The 24,052-nt window shown below is 37.2% G+C and overlaps 1 protein-coding gene across 1 annotated transcript in view; it reads left to right on the top strand.

Annotated features, from left to right (window-relative positions):
- LOC106054831 (zinc finger protein GLI4-like) overlaps positions 1–24,052 on the top strand; it is a 136,868-nt gene that overhangs the window by 99,955 nt on the left and 12,861 nt on the right. The window contains exons 3-11 of the mRNA XM_056004516.1: positions 16,850–17,113; positions 19,103–19,226; positions 20,065–20,231; positions 20,782–20,910; positions 21,253–21,456; positions 22,089–22,282; positions 22,409–22,529; positions 23,131–23,276; positions 23,899–24,048. Coding sequence (XP_055860491.1) covers positions 16,850–17,113; positions 19,103–19,226; positions 20,065–20,231; positions 20,782–20,910; positions 21,253–21,456; positions 22,089–22,282; positions 22,409–22,529; positions 23,131–23,276; positions 23,899–24,048 — 1,499 coding nt within the window. The remainder of the gene's footprint in view (positions 1–16,849; positions 17,114–19,102; positions 19,227–20,064; positions 20,232–20,781; positions 20,911–21,252; positions 21,457–22,088; positions 22,283–22,408; positions 22,530–23,130; positions 23,277–23,898; positions 24,049–24,052) is intronic.

A 24,052-nucleotide genomic window follows, 5' to 3' on the forward strand; every position in this document is an offset into this window, starting at 1 on the left:
TGTTGCTGACCCGGGGGTTTTAGGAAATTGTATATTTTCCCCCCGGTCCTCTTTACCCTCTGTCTTCATGTGACGCCAAAACTTTATTTCAAAAGTAGGATTGAATTTTTTTATTTTTTTTTAAATCCGATGTTGAGTTTGAGGTGGCGGCGATTCTTGTCAAGCAAGAATATCTTTTTACTTACAAAGTTTACATCAACTCTGTCTGTCTGTCTGTCTCGTACAATTTTCGTGCATGTTATTTCACCCTCACGGTGCCCTCACCCATTCTAGGATCAAGTTGAAACTTAACATTAAACATGAAACAAATAAAAAAAGCAACCACTTAATTAATTAATAAGTTAACTAATTTAAATGTTTGGTATCAAACAAGGGATATAAATGCTGCATATTTGGTGATGTGGCTGTATATGTGGAGTTATTCTTCTTATTACATTTTTTTTTCTCGGATCAATTTTAAATTTCAGATAATTATTCCTATTCGATGACAATACATGAAGCAATAAAAATTAACCAATTAGTTTATTAACTAGAGTAATAAACTAATTTTGCTTTATTTAAAAGGGAGCTTATTATTGCAGTATTGAGATATATGCCTGCAATTTCTTATGGTTCTTCTCCTTGAATATGCTTTATTTAATTTTTTTTTTTATTTTGCTTGTTTTTATTTTATAAAAAAATTATCTTTTCGTGATTTCCTTACGGGCGCAAACACACAGACATAGAAAGATAAACTACGCCACTGGAAGCAGACCTTATTGGCTTTGCAAGAGTTCAATTAGTTAGACAGCTTCTGTTGGAAGCTAAAAGTCAACAAAAGGGTACACATTGCCTGGTTTGTGTTTTATTTTCTAAATAAATAAAAAATTCCAACCCCTATCAATAACTGTATTGTCTTGGACTATCTGTCGTGAAAAATAGATTTAATAGATAACCGTAACCGCCTTTAAAGGACTGTAAGGAGTAATAAGTGTCTTCGTTCCTCCCCCAACCCCCCAAAAAAATAGACCGTGCCATCCAGAAATTGGTCTTTACAACCCTGCTGTAACCAGTCCACTGAAAATGCCCTTTCTGCGTGATGTACATGAGAATGGCAAGACTGCAGGGCAAATAAAGATGTTCTGGCGTCTATCCATGACGGACGCACTAGGCTGGGCGCCTATCCCTGGTAGATGCAGTTGTCGGGGCGCCTATCCATGACAGATGCACTAGGCTGGGCGCCTATCCCTGGTAGATACAGTTGTCGGGGCGCCTATCCTTGATAGATGCAGTAGTCGGGGCGCCTATCCCTGATAGATGCAGTAGTCGGGGCGCCTATCCCTGATAGATGAAGTAGTCGGGCGCCTATCCATGACTGATGCAGTATTCGGGGCGCCTATTCTTGATAGATGCACTAGGCTGGGCGCCTATCCCTGGTAGATGCAGTAGTCGGGGCGCCTATCCTTGATAGATGCAGTAGTTGGGGCGCCTATCCCTGATAGATGCAGTAGTCGGGGCGCCTATCCCTAGTAGATGCAGTAGTCGGGGCGCCTATCCCTAAAAGATGCAGTATTCGGGGCGCCTATTCTTGATAGATGCACTAGGCTGGGCGCCTATCCCTGGTAGATGCAGTAGTCGGGGCGTCTATCCTTGATAGATGCAGTAGTTGGGGCGCCTATCCCTGATAGATGCAGTAGTCGGGGCGCCTATCCCTGGTAGATGCAGTAGTCGGGGCGCCTACCCCTGGTAGATGCAGTAGTCGGCTCGCCTATCCCTGGTAGATGCAGTAGTCGGGGCGCCTATCCTTGATAGATGAAGTTGTCGGGGCTCCTATCCTTGATAGATGAAGTAGTCGGGGCTCCTATCCTTGATAGATGAAGTAGTCGGGAATCATATTCTGATAGATGCACTAGGCTGGGCGCCAATCCCTGATATATGCACTAGATAGAGACCTATCCATCATATATCCAATAAGTGGGCCGCCTATACCTATACCTGATAGATGCTCTAGATGGGGCGCTTATCACTGATAAGTGCACTTGTTGAGGCGCTTATCCCTAATAGAGTCACTTCACGGGGCACTTATTCATGATAAATATGCTTTGGTGCAAAACTATCCCTTATTGAAATGTCCATATGCCGAGACCTTCTTGTTTTGGTCAGATCTAAAGAGGAGGGTGTAACAGAAGCGTTCCCCCCTAAACGTTTTAAAGGCCATCGCATGAGTCAGTCTGCTCTTATGGACATACTTGGGACACCCGGTAATGATGACGATAAAACTTTATTTTGGTAATTATTGGCCTTCACATGACAGCTATAAAGCTCGTACCAAGACATTGGTATCTATCGAGACCCCGAGGAAAGTTACATTAAGTAAAAATGGTTTCAATAATTAATTGAAGAATTCTTGTTTTGAGTTTTGTGACCTACAAACACACACACATTTTGCACTCAGGACTACAAGCCATGCCAGTCCTCCGCCAGAGGCGCTGGTGAGTCAGTAGCCAGGGACTGGAATCTACACGTGCGAGAGTACTCACGGCTGTGACATGTGGGCCGCCTTATCGCTTGTACGTGTCACGTGACTGCACAACAAACAAGAAGACGTTAATGGCTGTGGCGCGCATATCTCACACAGGGGTTACCTACAACATACACACACAGATGTAAATAAAACAAATGCAATCAATTGCTCCACAACTCCCAGATTGTCAACACAAGACAGATATTTACTCCGGGTTAGGATTGTGTTTGGCGAACTAGCCCACGGTTAAGGAGAGCACTCAAATAAATAGACAATAAAATAGATTCCTTTTTTTTTTTTACAAACCAATTTATAAATGTTTCTTCTGCTAATACCCTTTGAGTTATAAGTATTTATAGTGAATGGACATTTTTTATGTGTCGTCTAATCGCTACTTCAATATGAACAGTGCTCTGGTCCAATCTGGCTTTCGTGGACATTTGGGTATACCTGTGAGGTGGTTCATGTCTGTATACCTGTGAGGTGGTTCATGTCTGTATACCTGTGAGGTGGTTCATGTCTGTATACCTTTGAGGTGGTTCATGTCTGTATACATGTGAGGTGACTCATGTCAGTATATGGTTCATCTCTGTATACATGTTTGGTGGTTCATGTCTGTATACCGCTGAGGTGGCTCATGTCTGTATATATGTGAGGTGGTTCATGTCTGTATTATACCTTTGAGTTGGTTCATTGTATACATGTGAGGTGGTTCATGTCTGTATGCCTGTGAGGTGGTTCATGTCTGTATACCTGTGAGGTGGTTCATGTCTGTATACATGTGAGGTGGTTCATGTCTGTAAGGTGGTTCATGTCTGTATACCTGTGAGGTGGTTCATGTCTGTATACCTGTGAGGTGGTTCATGTCTGTATACCTGTGAGGTGGTTCATGTCTGTATACCTGTGAGGTGGTTCATGTCTGTATACCTGTGAGGTGGTTCATGTCTGTATACCTGGGAGGTGGTTCATGTCAGTATGCATGTATTCCACATCTTTAAATGTTGTCTTTATTCATTCTGATGATTAACCGATAACAAATTTTAGCATTTTGTTAGCCCCTCCTTTAACTTGAGAGAAGGTGGGGGCTCGGTGGATGACCGGTTGCTGAGCGTATTTAGCGCCTGGCTTCCAGGTTCAAATCCTGGTGAAGACTGTGATTTTTAATTTCGGGATCTTTGGGGCTCCTCTGAGTCCACTCAAATCTAATGAGAAACTGACATTAGTTGGGGATAGTAAAAGCGGTTGGTCGTTATTCTGGCCACATGACACCCTCGTTAACCGTGGGCCACAGAAACAGATGACCTTTACATTATCTGCCCGATAGATCGCAAGGTCTGAAAGGGGAACTACTTTACTACTCTTTCCACTTGAAAACAAACTTATCCTCAGATCTCCCTGCCTTCTCTGTAACACCGCGCCTTGAACTTTGTTCAATGTCAGGCATTGCCAAGACACGAGAGCAAGCAGAGGAGGGGGGAAAAAAGTAAAGGACATGGTTTACACCCAGCCAACTCTCAATGTAATATACACCCCTGGAGAGATATATGGACAGCAGGAATCCCCCCTTCCACTCGCGGATTCACCCTTGATTGACATCAACAGAGGCGGCTATATATAGTGTGAGCGAAGCTTCCTGTCACGTTGGGTTAGCTCCATGTCAAGGATAATGGAAGGGGCTGATCATGGCGGCTAAAGTCTTCTTCTCCCCTTCAGTTCGCTTCTAGATGAATTGAGATGGTATCTCTACCTCGTTGTTTTTTTTTTATCCACACACTTCCAAACAGAATTAAAAAAAAAAACTTGTGGGATGGGAGGGGGCGATGGAAATTAAACCAGCACCATCAAGATCTTACCAGAAATCGGCGGTGTTCTTTAACTCTCTTCAAATCTCTTCCTGCATGCAGTTTGCATCTTGCACGTGCTAAGACCAAGTACAAAGAAACAGAAACAAATCGCCGGGTGTATTTGCCGAAAACGCCCTCATTATGTATCAGAAATTATAGAGTTATACAATGTATTAAACACTAAACACGCACATCAATAAATGTGCGCTTAGTCTGAACATAAGAGTAACGACAATGTTCCACAGATGATAGATACTAACAAACTGGGTCCTGAAATAAATATTGGTGAAGTTTGAGATTCAAGTCTCACAAGTGTAATGCTCGCTGAACATTTCGAGAAATTTAATGTTCAATTCTCAAAATATCTATCTGTATATCTACCTGTATATCTATCTGTATATCTATCTGTATATCTATATCAATGGATACAGGGCCGGCCTTAGGCATAGAATCGTCGATGAGGCACATTTGTGCTAATAGCGCTTGGATTGAGGTGGAAAAAATCAGTTTAAGACATCTGTATGAATATTTAATTAAATGCTACGGACATTGTGCTACATGAGTTTCACTTATTTGTTCATTTAGACCTAGATACAGTAAATTTTTTTAGTTCATTGCATAGTTTTGGTCTAATATATTTTTCTATTTGCGGCCACCCAATTCACTTCACCTAGGGCCTCCAATTTCCTTAGGCCGCCCCTGATGGATACTAGAATTTACGGGTCAAAAGTAATGTGTGTGGGAGCCTAATGATGTTGGATGAAGGATGTCGAAGTATGATTTGGTTCAAAATAATAACAAATAAATTAAACTATTACAAAGCAAAGAATCAAGGGTATTGTGTTAAAAAAAAAAGAACTAGGCCATAGGTATTTGATCCATTGGGGCTCTACTAAAACTCACTTTCTCTAAGTGTCGGTGTCTATTGATAGATGGAAAGAAAACAAAAAGTGTTTCCAGCAAAACAATCCATATCTCTCTCCACACTTTCAACGTTGCAAAACACGGGTATCAGCTAGTGTATATTTAAGATTAGGGAGAGCGCATAAATTTACTTGGTTATGAAGACCTAGCTGCGACCTACATATTTTTTCACACAAAATACAAACAAAGCCATTACCATTAAGTTTATATTTATAATCAAAGTAATCTTTGCGCCGTTTGCATGCTTGTGCCTGTCTTCGATATTTTTTTCCGTATTTTTTTTTTTTATTTTGTCCATTTCATAATCTCTTACAATGCTCTCTTTTAATTGCTTACGTTTTATTTCTTAAGGTTCCATTATATAGTCACATATTTCTTAATATCAGTCTGTCTTCTTTTTCTCTCTTACTGTATGGAACATTATACAAATGGCCATCACCTTTTTTTTTAATTTAAAAAAAAAGACAAAAGATTTACTTGGTAATTATGACACATACGATAGGAGGCGATTTTTCGTCCTCCCCTGCCCCCCAAATCTAAAACAATACTCGCCCTTGTTTCCATATTTAAAAAAATGTTTAAGATTGAGTATAATCAATAGATCACTGATTTGTGTGTATTGATCATTTGCTAACAATAATGCAGTTGGACTTGCAGCTCTCCTGACTTGAAAGTTAAGCTCAGTTTGCACGCATGCCAGAGTTTTTAGCATTCATCTTTCATCTCACATTAAATATGATGCGTTCAGGTTTTATGGGAGTAAACGAGAAATTAGTGGGGCTGTTTTATGTCTGGGTGCCATCTTTGAATATGTTTATGAAAGCTTTTTTTTTTTTTTCTTGTTGAACCAAGGTGATCCTTCTCGTTAGAGCCGGGCTTAGTTTTTATATATATATTTTTTTTTTTTCATGCTTTAACGAAACTAAGGTGCAGGGGCTGTAACTCGACACCGTGCTTCCTCGGATGTTCGTAAAAAAAAAAAACACAAAAAAAAAAACTACGCTCCACTTCCGGTATTGGTGTGTAGCTTGGAAAGAGAAAGGAAGCAGAAGTGAAAGTAGACTAAAAGAAAGAAAAGGGGGGGGGGATAGGGCGGGGGCGTATGTGTGAGTTTGTAGTGAGAGATGAGACACGTGTTAAACATTAAATATATTGGCCTGACCTTTGGGCTTAGCGAGATGGTTGAAATATGTTTTGTTTTGGGGAGGGAAGGAGGGTCTCTTGAACCTTTCAGATTGAAAAAAAAAATACCCTGACACTTTCAAAATGTAACACACATACTCACAAGCACACAATGACACATGAACGTCTCAGGATGAAATAGAAATTCATTGGGACAGATAAATTTATTGTGAACGCGGATTAAGTAGAACATTCCCACTCCACTCTGGAAGCGCTAGGGGTTACCAGATACCTGCACACTCAAATGAGGACAAACTGGAGGACAAAGCCTTAAAAAGGAGGACTTACAAAATGACAAAATAAAAAAAAAGTATAAACTATGTATAAAACATTTCAAGGTTAATGTACCAAAGGATGTAATACCAGTTTTCAAATGTTGAAATTATGTTGTTCTATAAACAGGAGAGCTTCGTAAATTTGATTCTGCAGTGATAAAAAATGGGGGGAAAAAACTCAAAAACACAGAGCCACAGACCTATATATATTATATGTAGACTGGACATAGACAAATGTGAAAGATCTTTTTAAAACGATGAAACAAGGCGTTGTTTTGTAAAGTAATTATAAGAAGTAAAATTACATAAGATCTGAACGAAGTGGTCGTCTCCTTTCCATTAGGACTAAAACAGAAAGATTTTAAAAATTCCTTTATTCCACTTTCGGTCGGAGTGTTACAATATCAGCTGTCGTCATCGATAAGTCTAATTCATAAAGCGCTGGTTGTGAGTGTGAATGTGTTTCGTGTGTGAATGTTGTTCCAATTTTTCATCTTTACTGTTATTGTACAGTAGTAACACCGATGTTGTCAATTCTAGTCAAACTGAATTTCCATTTTATAGGATCAATAAAATTATCTTATCTTATCTTATTTATAGTTTTTCCGCCATGTGTGAAAATCTCAAATACTTTCCTCTTTGCCTCTGACTTCGTTTCATGATGACGTCATCACATCCACGAAAACTTTTGCACCGTGCTGCAGGATTTAATGCTTTAAACCAGTGTTTCCCAACCATTTTCCTTAACATTCTGAGTATTTAGCGGTTGAGATAAACTTTGTCAAATACGTAAACACCAAGGGGAGAAACAAGTTGTTATTGTCCATAATCTAAAGAAAAATGTTTTCTCCCCTCTCTGCGCCATCCCCCTTTTTTATAAGTATCAGAAGTAAAGAATTATGGGAAGTTATTCATTATTATTGAATTATATATAGATTTAGTTGTTGTTTTTTTAAATGTGGCAAGGTGGCTGTCCCGTATCGCAGATAACGAGACCAATGCTTCTGTAGATGTAGTCTAAAACTGAGGTATAATGTTGTGCAGTCTAAACTGAGGTATAATGTTGTGCAGTCTAAAACTGAGGTATAATGTTGTGCAGTCTAAAACTGAGGTATAATGTTGTGCAGTCTAGAACTGAGGTATAATGTTGTGCAGTCTAAAACTGAGGTATAATGTTGTGCAGTCTAAAACTGAGGTATAATGTTGTGCAGTCTAAAACTGAGGTATAATGTTGTGCAGTCTAAAACTGATGTATAATGTTGTGCAGTCTAAAACTGAGGTATAATGTTGTGCAGTCTAAAACTGAGGTATAATGTTGTGCAGTCTAAAACTGAGGTATAATGTTGTGCAGTCTAAAACTGATGTATAATGTTGTGCAGTCTAAAACTGAGGTATAATGTTGTGCAGTCTAAAACTGAGGTATAATGTTGTGCAGTCTAAAACTGAGGTATAATGTTGTGCAGTCTAGAACTGATGTATAATGTTGTGCAGTCTAAAACTGAGGTATAATGTTGTGCAGTCTAAAACTGAGGTATAATGTTGTGCAGTCTAAAACTGAAGTATAATGTTGTGCAGTCTAGAACTGATGTATAATGTTGTGCAGTCTAAAACTGAGGTATAATGTTGTGCAGTCTAGAACTGAGGTATAATGTTGTGCAGTCTAAAACTGAGGTATAATGTTGTGCAGTCTAAAACTGAGGTATAATGTTGTGCAGTCTAAAACTGAGGTATAATGTTGTGCAGTCTAAAACTGATGTATAATGTTGTGCAGTCTAAAACTGAGGTATAATGTTGTGCAGTCTAAAACTGAGGTATAATGTTGTGCAGTCTAAAACTGAGGTATAATGTTGTGCAGTCTAAAACTGATGTATAATGTTGTGCAGTCTAAAACTGAGGTATAATGTTGTGCAGTCTAAAACTGAGGTATAATGTTGTGCAGTCTAAAACTGAGGTATAATGTTGTGCAGTCTAAAACTGAGGTATAATGTTGTGCAGTCTAGAACTGATGTATAATGTTGTGCAGTCTAAAACTGAGGTATAATGTTGTGCAGTCTAAAACTGAGGTATAATGTTGTGCAGTCTAAAACTGAGGTATAATGTTGTGCAGTCTAAAACTGAGGTATAATGTTGTGCAGTCTAAAAGTTAGGTATAATGTTTTGCAGTCTAAAACTGAGGTATAATGTTGTGCAGTCTAGAACTGATGTATAATGTTGTGCAGTCTAAAACTGAGGTATAATGTTGTGCAGTCTATAACTGAGGTATAATGTTGTGCAGTCTAAAACTGAGGTATAATGTTGTGCAGTCTAAAACTGAGGTATAATGTTGTGCAGTCTAAAAGTTAGGTATAATGTTTTGCAGTCTAAAACTGAGGTATAATGTTGTGCAGTCTAGAACTGATGTATAATGTTGTGCAGTCTAAAACTGAGGTATAATGTTGTGCAGTCTAAAACTGAGGTATAATGTTGTGCAGTCTAAAACTGAGGTATAATGTTGTGCAGTCTAAAACTGAGGTATAATGTTGTGCAGTCTAAAACTGAGGTATAATGTTGTGCAGTCTGAAACTGAGGTATAATGTTGTGCAGTCTAAAACTGATTTATAATGTTGTGCAGCGTACAACAGAGGTAAAATATGTAATGTGAGACTGAGTCAGAATAATGGGTAACCTAAAATTGAGTTAGAATGGTGTCTATAACCGAGGAATAATGTTGTGCAATGTAAACCCCATTAGAATGCTGTGCAATGTAAACCCCATTAGAATGCTGTGATATCTAAAACTGACGTAGAACTGTAGAATAAGGTTTAGTCTAAAACTCTTCTTGTGAGAAGATGCCTTAGTAGAAAAGTAATGACCGTGAAAAAGAAAGCGGTCATCTCTAAAAAGCAGGAGCCTAGATGAACTCATTCTTGGGATTCCTTTAGGTCACCGGCTCTGGTGTTCATTTTCTTTTTTATAATTCTTTTCACAAATTCCAGCTGAAAGACAGCCCACCCAGCCCTCACCTCCACGCCAGGGGACAGAAGCATCACTAAATGTGACAATACCTGGCCACAAACAATATTCTTCGTAACGTTTCCCTCTTCCCCCCTTTTGATAAAGTCCCTTGTCGCGAGACGAAGCGTGTCAGTCACGGCTGGGTGGTCTCGTTGAAGACTTTGGTTGGGAGAATGGTGACAATATGAGACGTGTAGTCGACTGTGTCAAAACATACAAAAGGGGGGGGGTGCAGGTCAATTCTGGCATTTCGCCTTCAGCGACACACGCTTTCTTTCGAAGGGGTGGGGGGTCACCTCCCTTGTTCTACTTTGAGGTGAAAACTTGAGAAGCTCTATTGAATTTTTGAGGCTGTTGTTAGACTGCAGGTATGTTATAGGAGATGTGCTTGGGCAGGCTAAAAGTGACCATCTGAATATGGGGCCAGAACATTCAACATAAGGTCCGTTTTTTCTATTATCACAAAACATCTTAATGGAATGACCTGTTAGTACTTTAACCTGAAGTCATTCGTTTTTTTAAATTGGATCGTATTTATACAGCTACCTTAAATTCCTATTGCATTTTTTGGGTCCTGCAGCTCTGGAGTTTTGTCTCTGGGGTACTTTGTGTAAACTATAACCACAGAGAGGATTTGTTGTATGTAATGAGCAGTTCAATATTTTCTCCATTCTACTTTTCTTTTTTTATTGTTTTACTATCTTTTAATCCTGACTTATTTTAGCCCTCCTTCCTGTCTGTTACCTTTGGTCGTTGCTTTGAACTCGTGTCTGTTGTATTTTCGACTGGAGGCTAAAGCTAATGTCTTTTCGCAAAATCAATAAGATTTGATTTGTGATTTTTCCCTCAGATTTCTTCTTAATAAGAAGATATGTGAGTAATGGGAAGGGTTGGGTAGTAAATTATTTAATTAATTAATTATTTTTCAAACTTTGATATCTCTGCAGTTATGCTATTGAAGCTATTCCTACTCGATTTAAACTTAGTTCTAGTGTTGATCTGAAGTGTCTAGTTCTAGTGTGAATCTAAAGAGTCTAGTTCTAGCCTGGTGTTGATCTGAAGTGTCTAGTTCTAGTGTGAATCTAAAGAGTCTAGTTCTAGCCTGGTATTGATCTGAACTGTCTAGTTCTAGTGTGAATGTAAAGTGTATAGTTCTGGCCTGGTGTTAATCTAAAGAGTCTAGTTCTGGCCTGGTGTTGATCTGAAGTGTCTAGTTCTAGTGTGAATGTAAAGTGTATAGTTCCAGTGTTGATGTTAGTGATCACTTTGTGAACCTTGTACTGCCCTAGACCTACAAGTATTGTTCTCAGGTGCCCATATCAAAGTGCGTGAGGGTGTTACTAATTTTAGCCTAATAATTTCTCAGTAGATTAGAGCGAGTAAAACAGATCTAGACCTAGTTTTAAGATGATTTGGGGAAATGTAACCCTAAACTGTGCTAGAAATCCCGTTTAGAATGGTAGGTAAATTAAAACTGTACACATACAGCTCCTCCTTCGTGATCGAAGATGAGCACATTTTTCATATCCTATGGACTCGAAGATGACTTTAAAGTCCAATCCTCGCCAGCTTCTTCTCTCAGATTTTTGTTGGTTCGGCGCACTTTCACCCTGGCCACCCTCTACTTGCTTCAAATCTCGAGACTCCGAGACTCACAGCTTCACGCCACGAGGAGCGATCGAGAGCTAGAGGTACATACAATTACACTGAAGGCGCATGTGTTAGAAAGTGTCCCTAGAACTAGTCGCACAAGACATCTACAATTAAAGAGTAAAAATGTGGGGAAAAAATATATAATCAGGTCATGTATCCCATACAGAAGTTGTCTCATTCATTCTTAAATCTGAACAGCTATAAAGACAGCTATAAAGAAGCTTAGTTTTAGGTTTTTCCAGCCCACTCCTTTCTATTCAAAGCTAATATTCTCAGCTTTACAATAGTTTCCTGTTTTTAGTTCAGAAGCAGGCGTACGGCTGATTAAGCATGAAAAAAATAAAAAGAAAACGCAGCGTGAATTAGGATACAGTTATTGCCCCTGGAACTTAGATTTAGACCAGTGTTTCTCAAGTCGGGTTTCGCGTTCCTTTATACCGGGAGGAGCATTAGCGGAAGGGTTGGGGGTGGGGGGAGCTGTTTGGGTAAGTAACGCCTCTACAGTGAAATAATGAGTGTGTGATTTTGAGTGCGTGTATGTGTATTGCTGAAAATTATAGGGTTGAGGGAGGTATGATGGAGGTGTATGTGTGTCACAAGGGTGACCAAAAAAAAAATTAAGAAAAGGAACTTTTATGTTGCACACTCTTTCTAAATCTTTATATTTTCATCACTGTTTTAGGCTTGGAAGTAGATCTGTATTCTTTTCAAATTCCATTTTTATGCCGCCAGCCCTCTCCTTTTGCAAAAAGTTTATATCAACTCTGTCTGTCTGTCTGTCTGGTACAAATTCTGAATACACTGTTTCTCCCAGTTACCATTTTCCTATCAAGTTGAAACTTTGCACAACTCTAAACATTGTTCCTAACAAAGCATGAATAAAAAAAAATAGTTGATTAATTAGTGGTAATTAATTGATTGGGTTTGATATCGAAAAGAGAAATAAATTGTACAGTTCTGAGTTATATTGTTGTAAATGTGGAGTACTTCTCCTAACATGACCTAAGTTCGCTTTCTTTGTTTGTTTGTTTTTTTCTCCTGATTCTCATCGAGAAATTTTGAAGAACACACAATGGAATATCATACTACACTGTAGTCAGACGGACTCTTCAGTACCGCAGGGTGAAAAAGGTTTCTGAAGTGTACACTGGACACATTTACACAGGGCTACAAAATCTGGAGGGGAGGGATAGGTGGGTCTGCCGGCCCGGGTGAAGGAAAGCAATGGGCCCCCAAATGGGTTTTAAATGATGCGTCCACATTGTTATTCCTACAGTACTAGTGCTGAGGCGGACTTTAGTCCAACTGAATTTCCATTTGTTTGAAGCCATAAAATAATTTTATTTTTACAAAGCTTATATCATCTCAATCTGTCGGTCTGTCTGGTAAAAAAAAAAAAAAGGCAAGTGGAAGGGGCGCCCTCGGGACGCCACTGGATCTATATCTAAAAAGTATTATTCAGGACCAAAACAGCCCAATGTTTCTACTCTAAAGGGACGCCAATCAAACTTTCTTCCCACTCTCCTGCTTTGCAATATTCTCTTCAAAATTAACAACTAAACAATTCGAATATTTTGTTAAATCAATTCCTTCTTTGTATTATAGTTATATATGCCTACAATATACTAAACTAAACGTTCATATTTTTTTTTTCATCATTGTGTAACAGATCTAAGATATATATATGTACAGTATTGTTTTTTTGTAAAAAAAAAAAAAAAAAAAAAAAAAAAATAGGTACCGGTACTCAGAGATGGATTGCCTAACTTCTAACTATAAATTAATAATAAACGTTAAAATACAAGAAAAGTAATAATTTTTCACCCACATTGAAAAAGATGCCGGTACGCAAAAAAAAGCACTGTATATATGTGTGATAAATATTACAAGTGGTAAAATAGAATGCAATTCATTTCCTCACCCTTTCTAGTTTCCTTGTCCGATGTTTCTAAGTTTAACTTAAGTATGAGGGCGATCATTTGCCAAAGGAATATTGCTGATACTCAGTAATAAGAAAAATACAATTTAATTTGCTAGGAGTTATATATATATATATATATATATATATGACTATTGCTTCAGATCTATACATTGTTCTAATTAATCTTTTCCTAGTGTGCCCTGGAACTGTAGTCTCGAGTCTTTTGTTTAATCATTAGACACTTAACGACCGTTTCGATGTTCAAATAGTTCATAAATTAACCCAACTGATGGAAAGCAAATAACCCAGAATTCTCCAACAATTTTTTTTTTTGGTTCGATAAAAGATGAACAGAAAATGATGCGATTAAGAAGATTGGAAAAGAACCGGGGGAGGGGGGGGGCTTAAGGAAAAGATATTTTTAAATAGGTAAATTAAGTTAATTTTATGGATTTTTTTTTCGTGTATGACTCACACCTGCTTGCACAGAAACTCGAGTTTATCTGCCAACCTCAGATTTCAATGCAGTTCAAATAATGAAGCTATTTCAAGACGTTCTTACGGTTTAATTCGGTGACATGTACACAGCGGGGTATTGGAAGCTGGGAAATCGCACGAAATATAATTATCTGAACAGTGAAGAACACACACACACAAAAAGACTCCTCTCTCTTTCCAAGCTCTCTTACGCTTTAGTTGAAAATTACCCACAATGGCTCACTGTCATCGCCGTACCTGGACATAGATACAGACCATGACCTGGACATAGGCACAGACCATGACCTGGACATAGGCGCAGACCAAGTCACGTTAATTCATTTATTTTTTTACTTTATTGTTTTTACTTTCCAAAGTTTTTTGTTTTTTTCTTCGTATGTGTTCTTTTTTTTATGTGCTAAAAATGGATGCTTTACAGTATAAACATGAGGGCAGGTGTGAAGGTAGAAACCAAAGCGCAATAGATGAGTGTGTGTGTGTGTGTGTGTGCGTGCACTGCTTTCATAATGTGGGCGTTTTGTACATGCACCAATATGTCAATTTTGTACAGAACGAAAAGGGGAGAGGGGGGGGGGAAGAATTGGGAGACCAAGAAAGAGAGAGAGAGAGAAAGATTTGAACATTGAAAATCATATTTGGCATTTATGAAAAGTGACATGAAAAGGGAGGGAGGGGCGCAGGCAAGACACAGCGGCGTTATGTAATAGGGGTTATGTTCACCTCCCAAATTTTAATGAAGATTTTTGTGCGTTTCGCTTTTCACGTCTTGAGAAACTTTTGGTGTGGGGGTCAGAGAACAATTTGTAATTAGCTGAGATTTTCATTTAGGGAAAGACAAAATGAAAATATGAATAGCAAGCTTTTTTTAAAGGTATCTAATCACTAAATTATTGAAGAGTTGATAAGCTGTTGTTTTTTTTTTCAAAGTTTTAGGATAATTTTTGTTTCCTATGAAGCAGTGCAGAAGCAAACATTCTAAGCTCTTCTTTTTGAAAGTCAATTTTTTACAATTAAGTTGGCAGCAGTTCCATTTCAAGTCCTTGACATTGTTGAGTTTATCGTGAAAATGTCCAATAGTTGTTATTCGAAATCTTCACCACTTCATCGCGATACATTTAATTACATTACGATGTCCCTTTAAAAAAAAAAAAGTATTTTATTTCAGTAAAGAAAATATATATACAATGAGTCTCCCTGACCTAGATAAATTATCTCACCCACATAAACTTTCGAACCGCCAGTCAGCAGAGAGTGCCTTTTACTCCTCATTTTCTGCTTCTTTTACTAACAGAGGAAATAAAAAACACCTCAGGTTATATATGTACATTGATTCTTATATTATTTTGTCTTATAAATAAGAGACATTTGTTCCCCAAAAAGAAGAATATTAGTTGATCGACATAAGCGTACATGTATTTTAATGTTAACCTAGTCAGGTCATTAGTTTTCCTGGCTGATTCTGGCTGACAATTCATGTCATGTTCATGGCAGTTTCGAAGAAATAGCACTTGTATGACTTTGTCCTAGCATACGGAATACGATATTTACAAAACGTATATCAACTCATTCCGTCTGTCTGTCTGGTACACATTTTCTACAAGTTATTTCTATTTCTCCCACTTCCCATTCTTGGAGCAAGGTTAAACTTTGCACAATTATTAATTGTCCCTAGCAAAAGTAAATGAATCAACGAAAAAAATGTAACCAATTAATTAATAAATCAGTCGTAATTAATTAATTTTGTTTGATAAAAATTGAAATAAATCTACTATATTGAAATATATGGCTATAAATGTGCAGTTCTCTTCCCCAATATAAGCCCTTTTTAAAGTATTTTTTTTATTTTGCTTGTTGTTGTTGTTTTTTTTATAATAATGTTTTGTTTCTGTACTTTTAAGTTGTGATTTAGTGTTCAATGTATTATCGCTATTATATTTGGCTCACGAAATAAATAAACAAGTTATTTCATTATGAAGAACAATAACTCCTTCTTGTCTTGACAAGTATTTAAACAGAATGTTCTTTTTTTAACGTGTGTGTATGCTACAGCTTATAATATTGGTGGCCAAGTGATAAAGCGATGGCTTCCGTAATCGAATTAGAGTTCGAGGCCTAATAAAAGCTTCAAAATTTTCAAAATGTACATGAGACCTCCCAGCTGGTTCTAGAGGCGCTTGGTCGTTGTGCTTTCCATAGGACACTCTGTCGGCCATATCTTTCATCCTCTGCCCCCTGGATTGCAGGGTCTGAGATCGGAACTTTACAACTTTTTAAATAACGTTTTGGAGCTGCCATAATTGAGTGATTTGATAGACACACTAACAACACAACATACATACACACCCAAAGAAGATAATGTTTCAATTACACACGAAATAAATCTATCATTAATATATAAACTTCTTAATGAAACAAGATTTATGAAACACACAAGAAAAGAAAAGCTGTACGACTTGAATTGAAACTCTAGGTCTCAAGCTTCCTCGAGCAAATACACTAACCCTTGTGCCAACGAAGTGCTTAAGAAAATAGAAGGTTTTATAGTTATGTATTGTTAGTTTGATTAAGGCACGACCTACTTCTAAACGCAAAATATAAAGAGGACCAATGAACTTATGCCAACACATTTGTCAAGTACAATTTCTTTCTCTTGTTCGATACCAAACAAAATAATTTATTACCAATATTTAATTATCTAATTAGTTAATTTTAAAAAAATGATTTTTGTTTTGTCAAATGCAAGAAATAATTGGGCAAATTTCAACTTGATCAGAGATTGGGTGTCGGATAAATAACGTGTACAGACTTTTTACAAGACAGACAGACAGACAGAGTGAATTGATATAAGCTTTGTAAAAATGATGAATCTCTACTCTGAACCAAAATCTAACAATACAGGTGACGAATGTCTTACAGACCGATACATTTGTTTTTAATTGGTTAATAAGGTTGTCTCCCATGTTGGTTGTTCTTTCCATTTATTCTACTTTTTTACTTTTCTTCATGACAATAATCTTCATTAATTTTACTTTATTTTTTTTTTAATCATTCCCAGATTCTCACCAGAAGGGCCGTTTTCGTGGCAACCAAGTCAGCCGTCCACCGAGCAGCCACATCACTCGTGTTGATGAGGAGCCCACTGGCTCGGATGGTCGTAAGTCCGGGGCCCGGTCGGTGGAAACGGTCGATCGAGGGGTGGGGCCCACCCCTCTGCCACCTCCGCCACACCCTGGATCGTCAGGCATCGAGCACAGGCTACCTGCATACTTAAGTTTCCAGTCATTTCCAGACCCGAGGAATGGACTTCTGGAGGCGTACGGTCAGTATTGATACAAATAATTTGAACTGCCAGTGGAGCACAGGGCCGCAACAGTACTTCGCCATCGGACTCTGCTTTGGGCGCGATTCCCCTCTGTTGGGTCCATGCCCATCTTGCCATCTTTGCTTCTTGGTCTAGGGATCTTGGTCTCCCCGTCTTTCTGTTCCCCGTGGGTTCCAGTCCTGTTTTGTAATGTTGTCTGCTGTTCTTGTTACAAACAAAAAGTGCATTAAAAAAATTGAAGTTGTTTTAATCTTGGCGTAATATGTGGCATTCGAAATCGGAACAAAAGCTTACCAACTCAAAAAGTTGTATACCCAATAGTACAGGAAGAACAATAACTATAATGGAGATACCGAAAGCCCTGGTTCGTATTATTGATAAAAATGTGAAACTAATATAAACCGCTGTAGTTTGAAGCAGTTTTTTTTTTCATTATTATTGTTAAAGGGAGAGAAATCTGCTTTATTGCATTTTCGTTTTACTAGGGCTAAATGCAAGTCTCCAATTATAGGCCCTACTTTCGGTCCATCAATGCTAAAATGTTCAAATGCTAATGTCGTGGTTGTTGGGCTTTGTTGGATAGTTATTGACAAAGTAGCCTTGGATTAAAACGTACACTGCTTATAGAGACTAGCATAGTACTGGAGAACTGAGATAATTGGTGACGAGGAAAGGGGAGGTATAAACTTCACGAACGATAAACCCTTTAGAATTGATGGGAGTATTCGGAGCGCGAGACCAAACGACACTGATGTCAGAGTAACCGCCCTTTGACTAGAACGTGCGACATAGGCGAGGAATTTCGCATTCAACTACCAAGACGATAAAACTGAACCTCTGGCACGCAAAGTTCCTTACAGATTTGGATTGGGATCAAAGTTTGAGGCTAGGAGCTAATCCCGCAAAAAACCCATTGTAGATATAATTGAGAACTTTAATCGTAAAAGAAACATTAAAACGGAGACTGAAGATCTAACCCCACGAACCCGCGCCGCCTCTTAATCCTAAGTCCTTCCCCCCCCCCCCTCTTTTCCTTAGCGGGTTTCTTTTAAAAGTTTTCTGTAAACCTAAACCTTAGATTGAGTCAGATGTAGAACTTCGAGATCTAAATCCACCACGTTTCTTTTGAAATTCACGATTATTGTTTGTTTAATGCTAAAACTTTGAAAACTATCAACATTGATTGAAATATTTATTTCTAAATTAAATGCACGAGGTACAAGTTATTCTTCTACACAAATACCCAGCTTTTTGTTTTCTACCTGGGGGGAAGGGGCATCGCCAGGACCAAGTAGACTTGTTAAAGAGTCCTAAACTCTTTGATAGGCCCTAAACTCTTTGATGGGACCCCGAACTCTCTGGTAGGGCCTTAAACTCTGATAGGACCCTAAAATCTTTGATAAGGCCTTAGGGTCTTTGATATATGGAGCGATTTTTGGGTCCCAGTATAATTTTCTTCCCAATGGCTAAGCGTGCAATGTTTCCTGTAACTATGAATTAGATATGATTTGATAATGACCTGACTATCACCGTGATCACTTTGATAATCATAATAAATTACTGAATATATTAATTGATTTAAAGTATAATGATTTAATCACATTAACTTTTTTTTTCTATGATCTAGCCTAGATCTATCTTATTTATCACTTTTAATTTATATCATTTATGATCTTTAATCATCTATATTTGTATGCCAGTAGAATCTGAAGCTATATTAAAGATGGATATAGGCCTATCCTAGATCTAGAATGTAGACGAACATAATTTTAAAGTAAGACATAAATCTAGATCTATACCAGTTTACCTTAGGCCAAATGTAAATCTCTATTTTAGATCTACTTACTAGACTTTGTATAACTAGATCATTCCCTAGATATTGGTCCCTACACTCAAAGTTGTTCAATTTCAAGTACGTTGTAATTGTTTACTATTATATTTCTATGCCTCTTTGATTTAATTGACTGTGTTTTGTTTTGTTTCCAGGCCTTCCTTACAGTTATACACACTACCCTTACCCTATAAATACACCTCTTCCTCTCAATCCTTCCACACTGGAAGGCCGCTACCACTGGCCGCCTACCTCACCCTTCCACCACCACCTCCATGGGTAAGTAACATTAACATACAGTTTCTTACTTTCATTTTCTATGTTTTCATTCGCCCTGCTACATAATAAAAGAAAATGTATTGTTATAAAGTAAATAGTTGGTGTCTTATCCTTGGAAATAAATGAACATATGAATCTTTCAGCTGTCCATCAAAGCTACAATACAGAAGTCTTTACATTACTTTACAAAAATATAAACTATACATAGAATTCATTTGGTGCTGCAATGCAAAAGATTATTTTTTATCTTATAAAATACAAACAGTACTTCAAAAAAGATGATTACTTCCTATGCACTTCTCCTAGGTAATCTAGTCATGCATGTTGGAGGAAAGGCGTCTATAGATTTTGCAATGCCAAAGACAAAGTTCTATGGTGCTGTATTGCAAAAGACTCGGTCACTGTGCCTTAGTAGGCCTAGTGTTATGCATTTTTATTTTGACACTTACTATTCCAGTCCTATGGGATGCTTATTTTTTTTAATTTTTTTTTGTTGTGGACAAATATCTTGGATTTCAATGAATTACCATTCTGCTGATGAACATGCACTTTAGACATAATTCTGGCATATGTCTTGTGAATCTTTAGAAGAAAAGGAAATCAAAAATATATTGGTCACAAGAAAAATAATGTACCTATCAGAATATAGTATTATATAATCAAAGGCTAGCTATTCACATTAGATCTCCAGGAATCAAATCCTGTTTAAATGTTTTCTTTTGACCCTCTGCTTGTTACATACATAACACATTAGTTTGAAGTATAAAGACAAAATTACTTTGAACACTTTGGCACATTGTACAGAACATTGTTCTCAACCATGATCTTTATTCCACAGACTCTCGTCCAGTCCAACCCCCTCAGAGTTTTCTTTACTAAGTATGCGCAGCCCCCTGTTGCCCGGGGAGCCTGTGACACAACTGGCCTCAAGGATACATTGGGAACAATTGCAGCGCAGTTACTATCAATTACCTAGTCGAAGATTTAGTCCTGCTAGTCTTCCTGGTATGTTATCATTAGCAAACATTTCTTTTGTTTCATGTTCTGTTACTTGTCATAGAAGAAAAAAAAATGATGCTTTTACTTTTAAACTTAAAAAAATAATATATTTTAATTTTCTTATGTTACACTTAATATTCCAGTCCTATGGGATGGTTTGTCACAAGGTGTCCCAGAATGTATTTTTTATTGGAATTTTAAATCCCCTTTGAATCTTCGTTTTTCTTTATTCAGCACCTAATGACTCTTTGGGGATTAAATGGGTTGAACATTGTCCTGATACCCTAACATTCTCATAAAACATTGGCCAAAGAAATGACCTATACTTCACCAGCCCTAGGGATCTGTATGAGAATCTTATAGATAAAAGCAACTTGAATTATGAGATTTATATATGCCTACCTTTGTATATAGCCAGTATTTAAAAAACATTTCAATAATTATGATACAATATGGTTGAAATATAATATTTAACATTTATTGTATCATAATCAATCTCATTATATTTAACGATCAGCTATAAATATTAATATTTCTCATACTATGTACCCAACAGGTTTTACTTTAGGTGCTAGTCCTTTGATTGGAGAGTACCCTCCTCCATCTATCAGTGGCAGAAGTTTGTTTTCAGATGTTCCGCCAACCCCAGGTTCAGGAAGTATAACACTACCTGGGTCATTAGATAGTGAGTAATTTGTTTGAAGCTTGTTACAATGATTGCAGTGAGTTAAATGACTGGAAGAATGTTTGTAGACATTCAAAATCTTTTACTCCCTTCTAGTTAAAGTTCCCTGATTTTGTTGAAATGCAACTTTTTTTATATGCTGTATATAATAGTTTCTATTATTGCTAAAATAAAATGTTAAAAGTGTTATTCTTTTTTCTCTGTATTTCTTTAATATTATTTGTTTGCCTTTATAGTAAGTATTTCTGCTTCTTAGATATTTCAGAAAAATATATTGAATTAAATATTTCTTAATAAATAGCAGTAGAATACATTTAATTAAACAATATTTTCATTTATCAGGCTCTCGTTTAACAAGTCCAAGGCCCAGCATTGTTGGAGGTAAAAGCCGTAAGAGGGCATTGTCTCATTCCCCAATTTCTGACTACCTCGATATTCAAAGCCTAACCCGCAGTTCTGAAGGCTCTTTACAGCTGGCTCCATTTTTGCAACATAGCTCTCGAAGCTCCAGTGCAGCGAGTGGATCATATGGGCATCTCTCAGCAGGTTAATATCAATCTTACAGAACAAATGTCTTTATGTGAAGGAATCTGTATGAAATTAACATTTTCTCTTAGACAAAGTTAAAAAAAATATGAGAAGGTAAAATCTTCAGCTCTAATGTTAATAAAATGATTTTAAATTATGGGAAAAGGAAATTATCACTTTTTATACTTGTAATATGAAATTTTCATAATATATTGTCCATATAAATAAATTTAGTCTAGCTCATTTTTTTCTTAATCTTGAGACCTTTAAATAAACTTCTTCTAATTACTAATAGGCAATATTTAAGAATCAGAATAAGTGATGCCACTAGATCAGTGTTTCCAAAGTGGGTACATGTCACCTCAGAGGCACAGGAAGACTTTGGAAGGGGTACGCGTTGCACCTCATTAACTATGCTGATTTTTTTTTTAAATACCCATTTTGTATGTTCATTCTGCTCATAGATACAAGGCAAGGGGTACTCAGCATTACAAAAAATATAAAAGGGTACACTTTAGTCAGAAGTTTGGGAAATACTGCACTAGATTATTTTTAAGTGAGTCCTTAATGGCTAGTTTGCAATGGAGTACATGTTTTTTTTTTGCTTTGATTTGAGACATATTTTTTCAATTGAGGTAATCAAATTTCAGCATCAGTTGGTACCGTAAGTCCAGGCCATCCAGCCCTCCCTTCCAATCCATACCTAAGATCAGGGAGCATGGCACCATCAAGTTTTTTCTACCCTCCAATTCATCCATTGATGGGCCGGCAGTCTCAGCACACAAGTCCCATGCTTCACGGAAGTGGACAGATGAGTCATACTGTACCCAAGTTTGATAGTCAGGTAACTAAAAAACTCAATTTTTTTAAATTAACTCTTTTATCAGGAAAAATTATTGTCATTCTTTAACAAGATTTGATATTTTGTTAAATACTTTAAATTGACTATATAAATTGCTGTTATTTTCAGGCTCAGATCTCCACAACAACCAAAGAGCCAGGCTCAAGTAGCATCGTTAGCAGTACCATGGAGAGCACCGGTGAGCTTCGCAAAGTCAAAGTGAAGAAAGAAATTGAACAATTGCATATAGGTCAGTGGGAGAATCACACTCTCTATAAGAGAGAAACTTGTCAAAATAACATGGCCATTGTAACAATTAGAAAGAGCGGCCTGACAAGTTTGAAAATCATTGTGTTTGTTTGCATGATGGATATTTTAATAGAATGTTGTTGGCTGGAGCTTTAAAAAATGGCTTTGCACTTCAGCCATGGAATCTTTTGTCATTCTTTAGTGTACTTTAAAAGATCCTGAAATGATCCAGACTCTTATCCAAATATTGAGGGAGCTGGAAACTTACCATTTTGAAATTTAAAAGAAAAAAAAAGCAACAATGATACGAATTGTAGATTTTGTGATTTACCATCACAAAGGAGATACAAGACAATGATAACAAAGACAAACAGACACAAAAACTCCTTTGTTCCCCTGGCAATCTAATCATTAAATACAATTCAACTATCTGATATAGATATTTCACATGTAACTTTTGAGTGAATCTGCTGTGTATGTATATTTTGTTTTCTATTGTTATAATGTTTTTTTGGTGTCATGAACAAATTGTAAGACAAATTTCCTTATTGATAATAAAGATGATGATTTTTTTTTTATTTGTATTTTATTTTGTCCCTCAGCTGCCATGGATCCAGATGATGATGATGATAACTTTGGAGACAAACCTGGACATGCTCCACAGGAAGGGGAGAGTGATTTCATAGAAACCAATTGTCACTGGATAGATTGCAATAGAGAATTTGAAACCCAGGATGACCTTGTAAAAGTAAGAGTCTGATACTTTAGTCATTGAGTAATTATATATTTACTTTTTGTTATTCTTTATAAGACATTGTATTTAGTCAAATGTTAACAACTGAAAAAAGAAGGCCTACTTTTATATTTAAATATTGGAATGGTGAAAGTATACCACTCTTTATAGAAGATTTTTAAGAGTCAGCTTGGTAAGTATCACATAAATAAACAATAGATACATATAAAGGTATGTATTACATAATTAAACAATATATATATATATTCAATAATAATAATAATTATAGCTTTTATATAGCGCTACTTTCATGCTTATAGCATGCTCAGAGCGCTATGATCCAATCTCTTTTGTGGACCAGTGGGGGGAGGGGGTATCTGGGAGGAATTTTTCCTTGCTGCCTTTAGGCGCTTAGTAAATACAACTCTACTCGGGTCGGGTGTCGATCCTCGAGCCCCCTTCATAGGTAACCATGCCAAGCCAAGTTCAAGCATGCTTAGCCTCTCAACCATGCTTCCCAAGATATGAAAATAATTATTATTTTCGACATGTGTTTTAAATGACTTTGTTTCAACTAATGGTATGTGTGATGATGTGTTTATGATGCTATAAATAAGTTGCTTATTTTGGTCTGCAGCATCTGAACCAAGATCACATTCAGTCCAACAAAAAGTCATTTGTTTGCCGGTGGCAGGACTGCAGCAGAGAAGAGAAGCCATTCAAAGCCCAGTATATGCTGGTGGTGCATATGAGGAGACACACGGGGGAGAAACCCCACCGCTGCACGGTAT

This window comes from Biomphalaria glabrata, chromosome 11 (genome assembly GCF_947242115.1).
Source record: "Biomphalaria glabrata chromosome 11, xgBioGlab47.1, whole genome shotgun sequence".
Taxonomy (NCBI): Eukaryota; Metazoa; Mollusca; class Gastropoda; family Planorbidae; genus Biomphalaria; species Biomphalaria glabrata.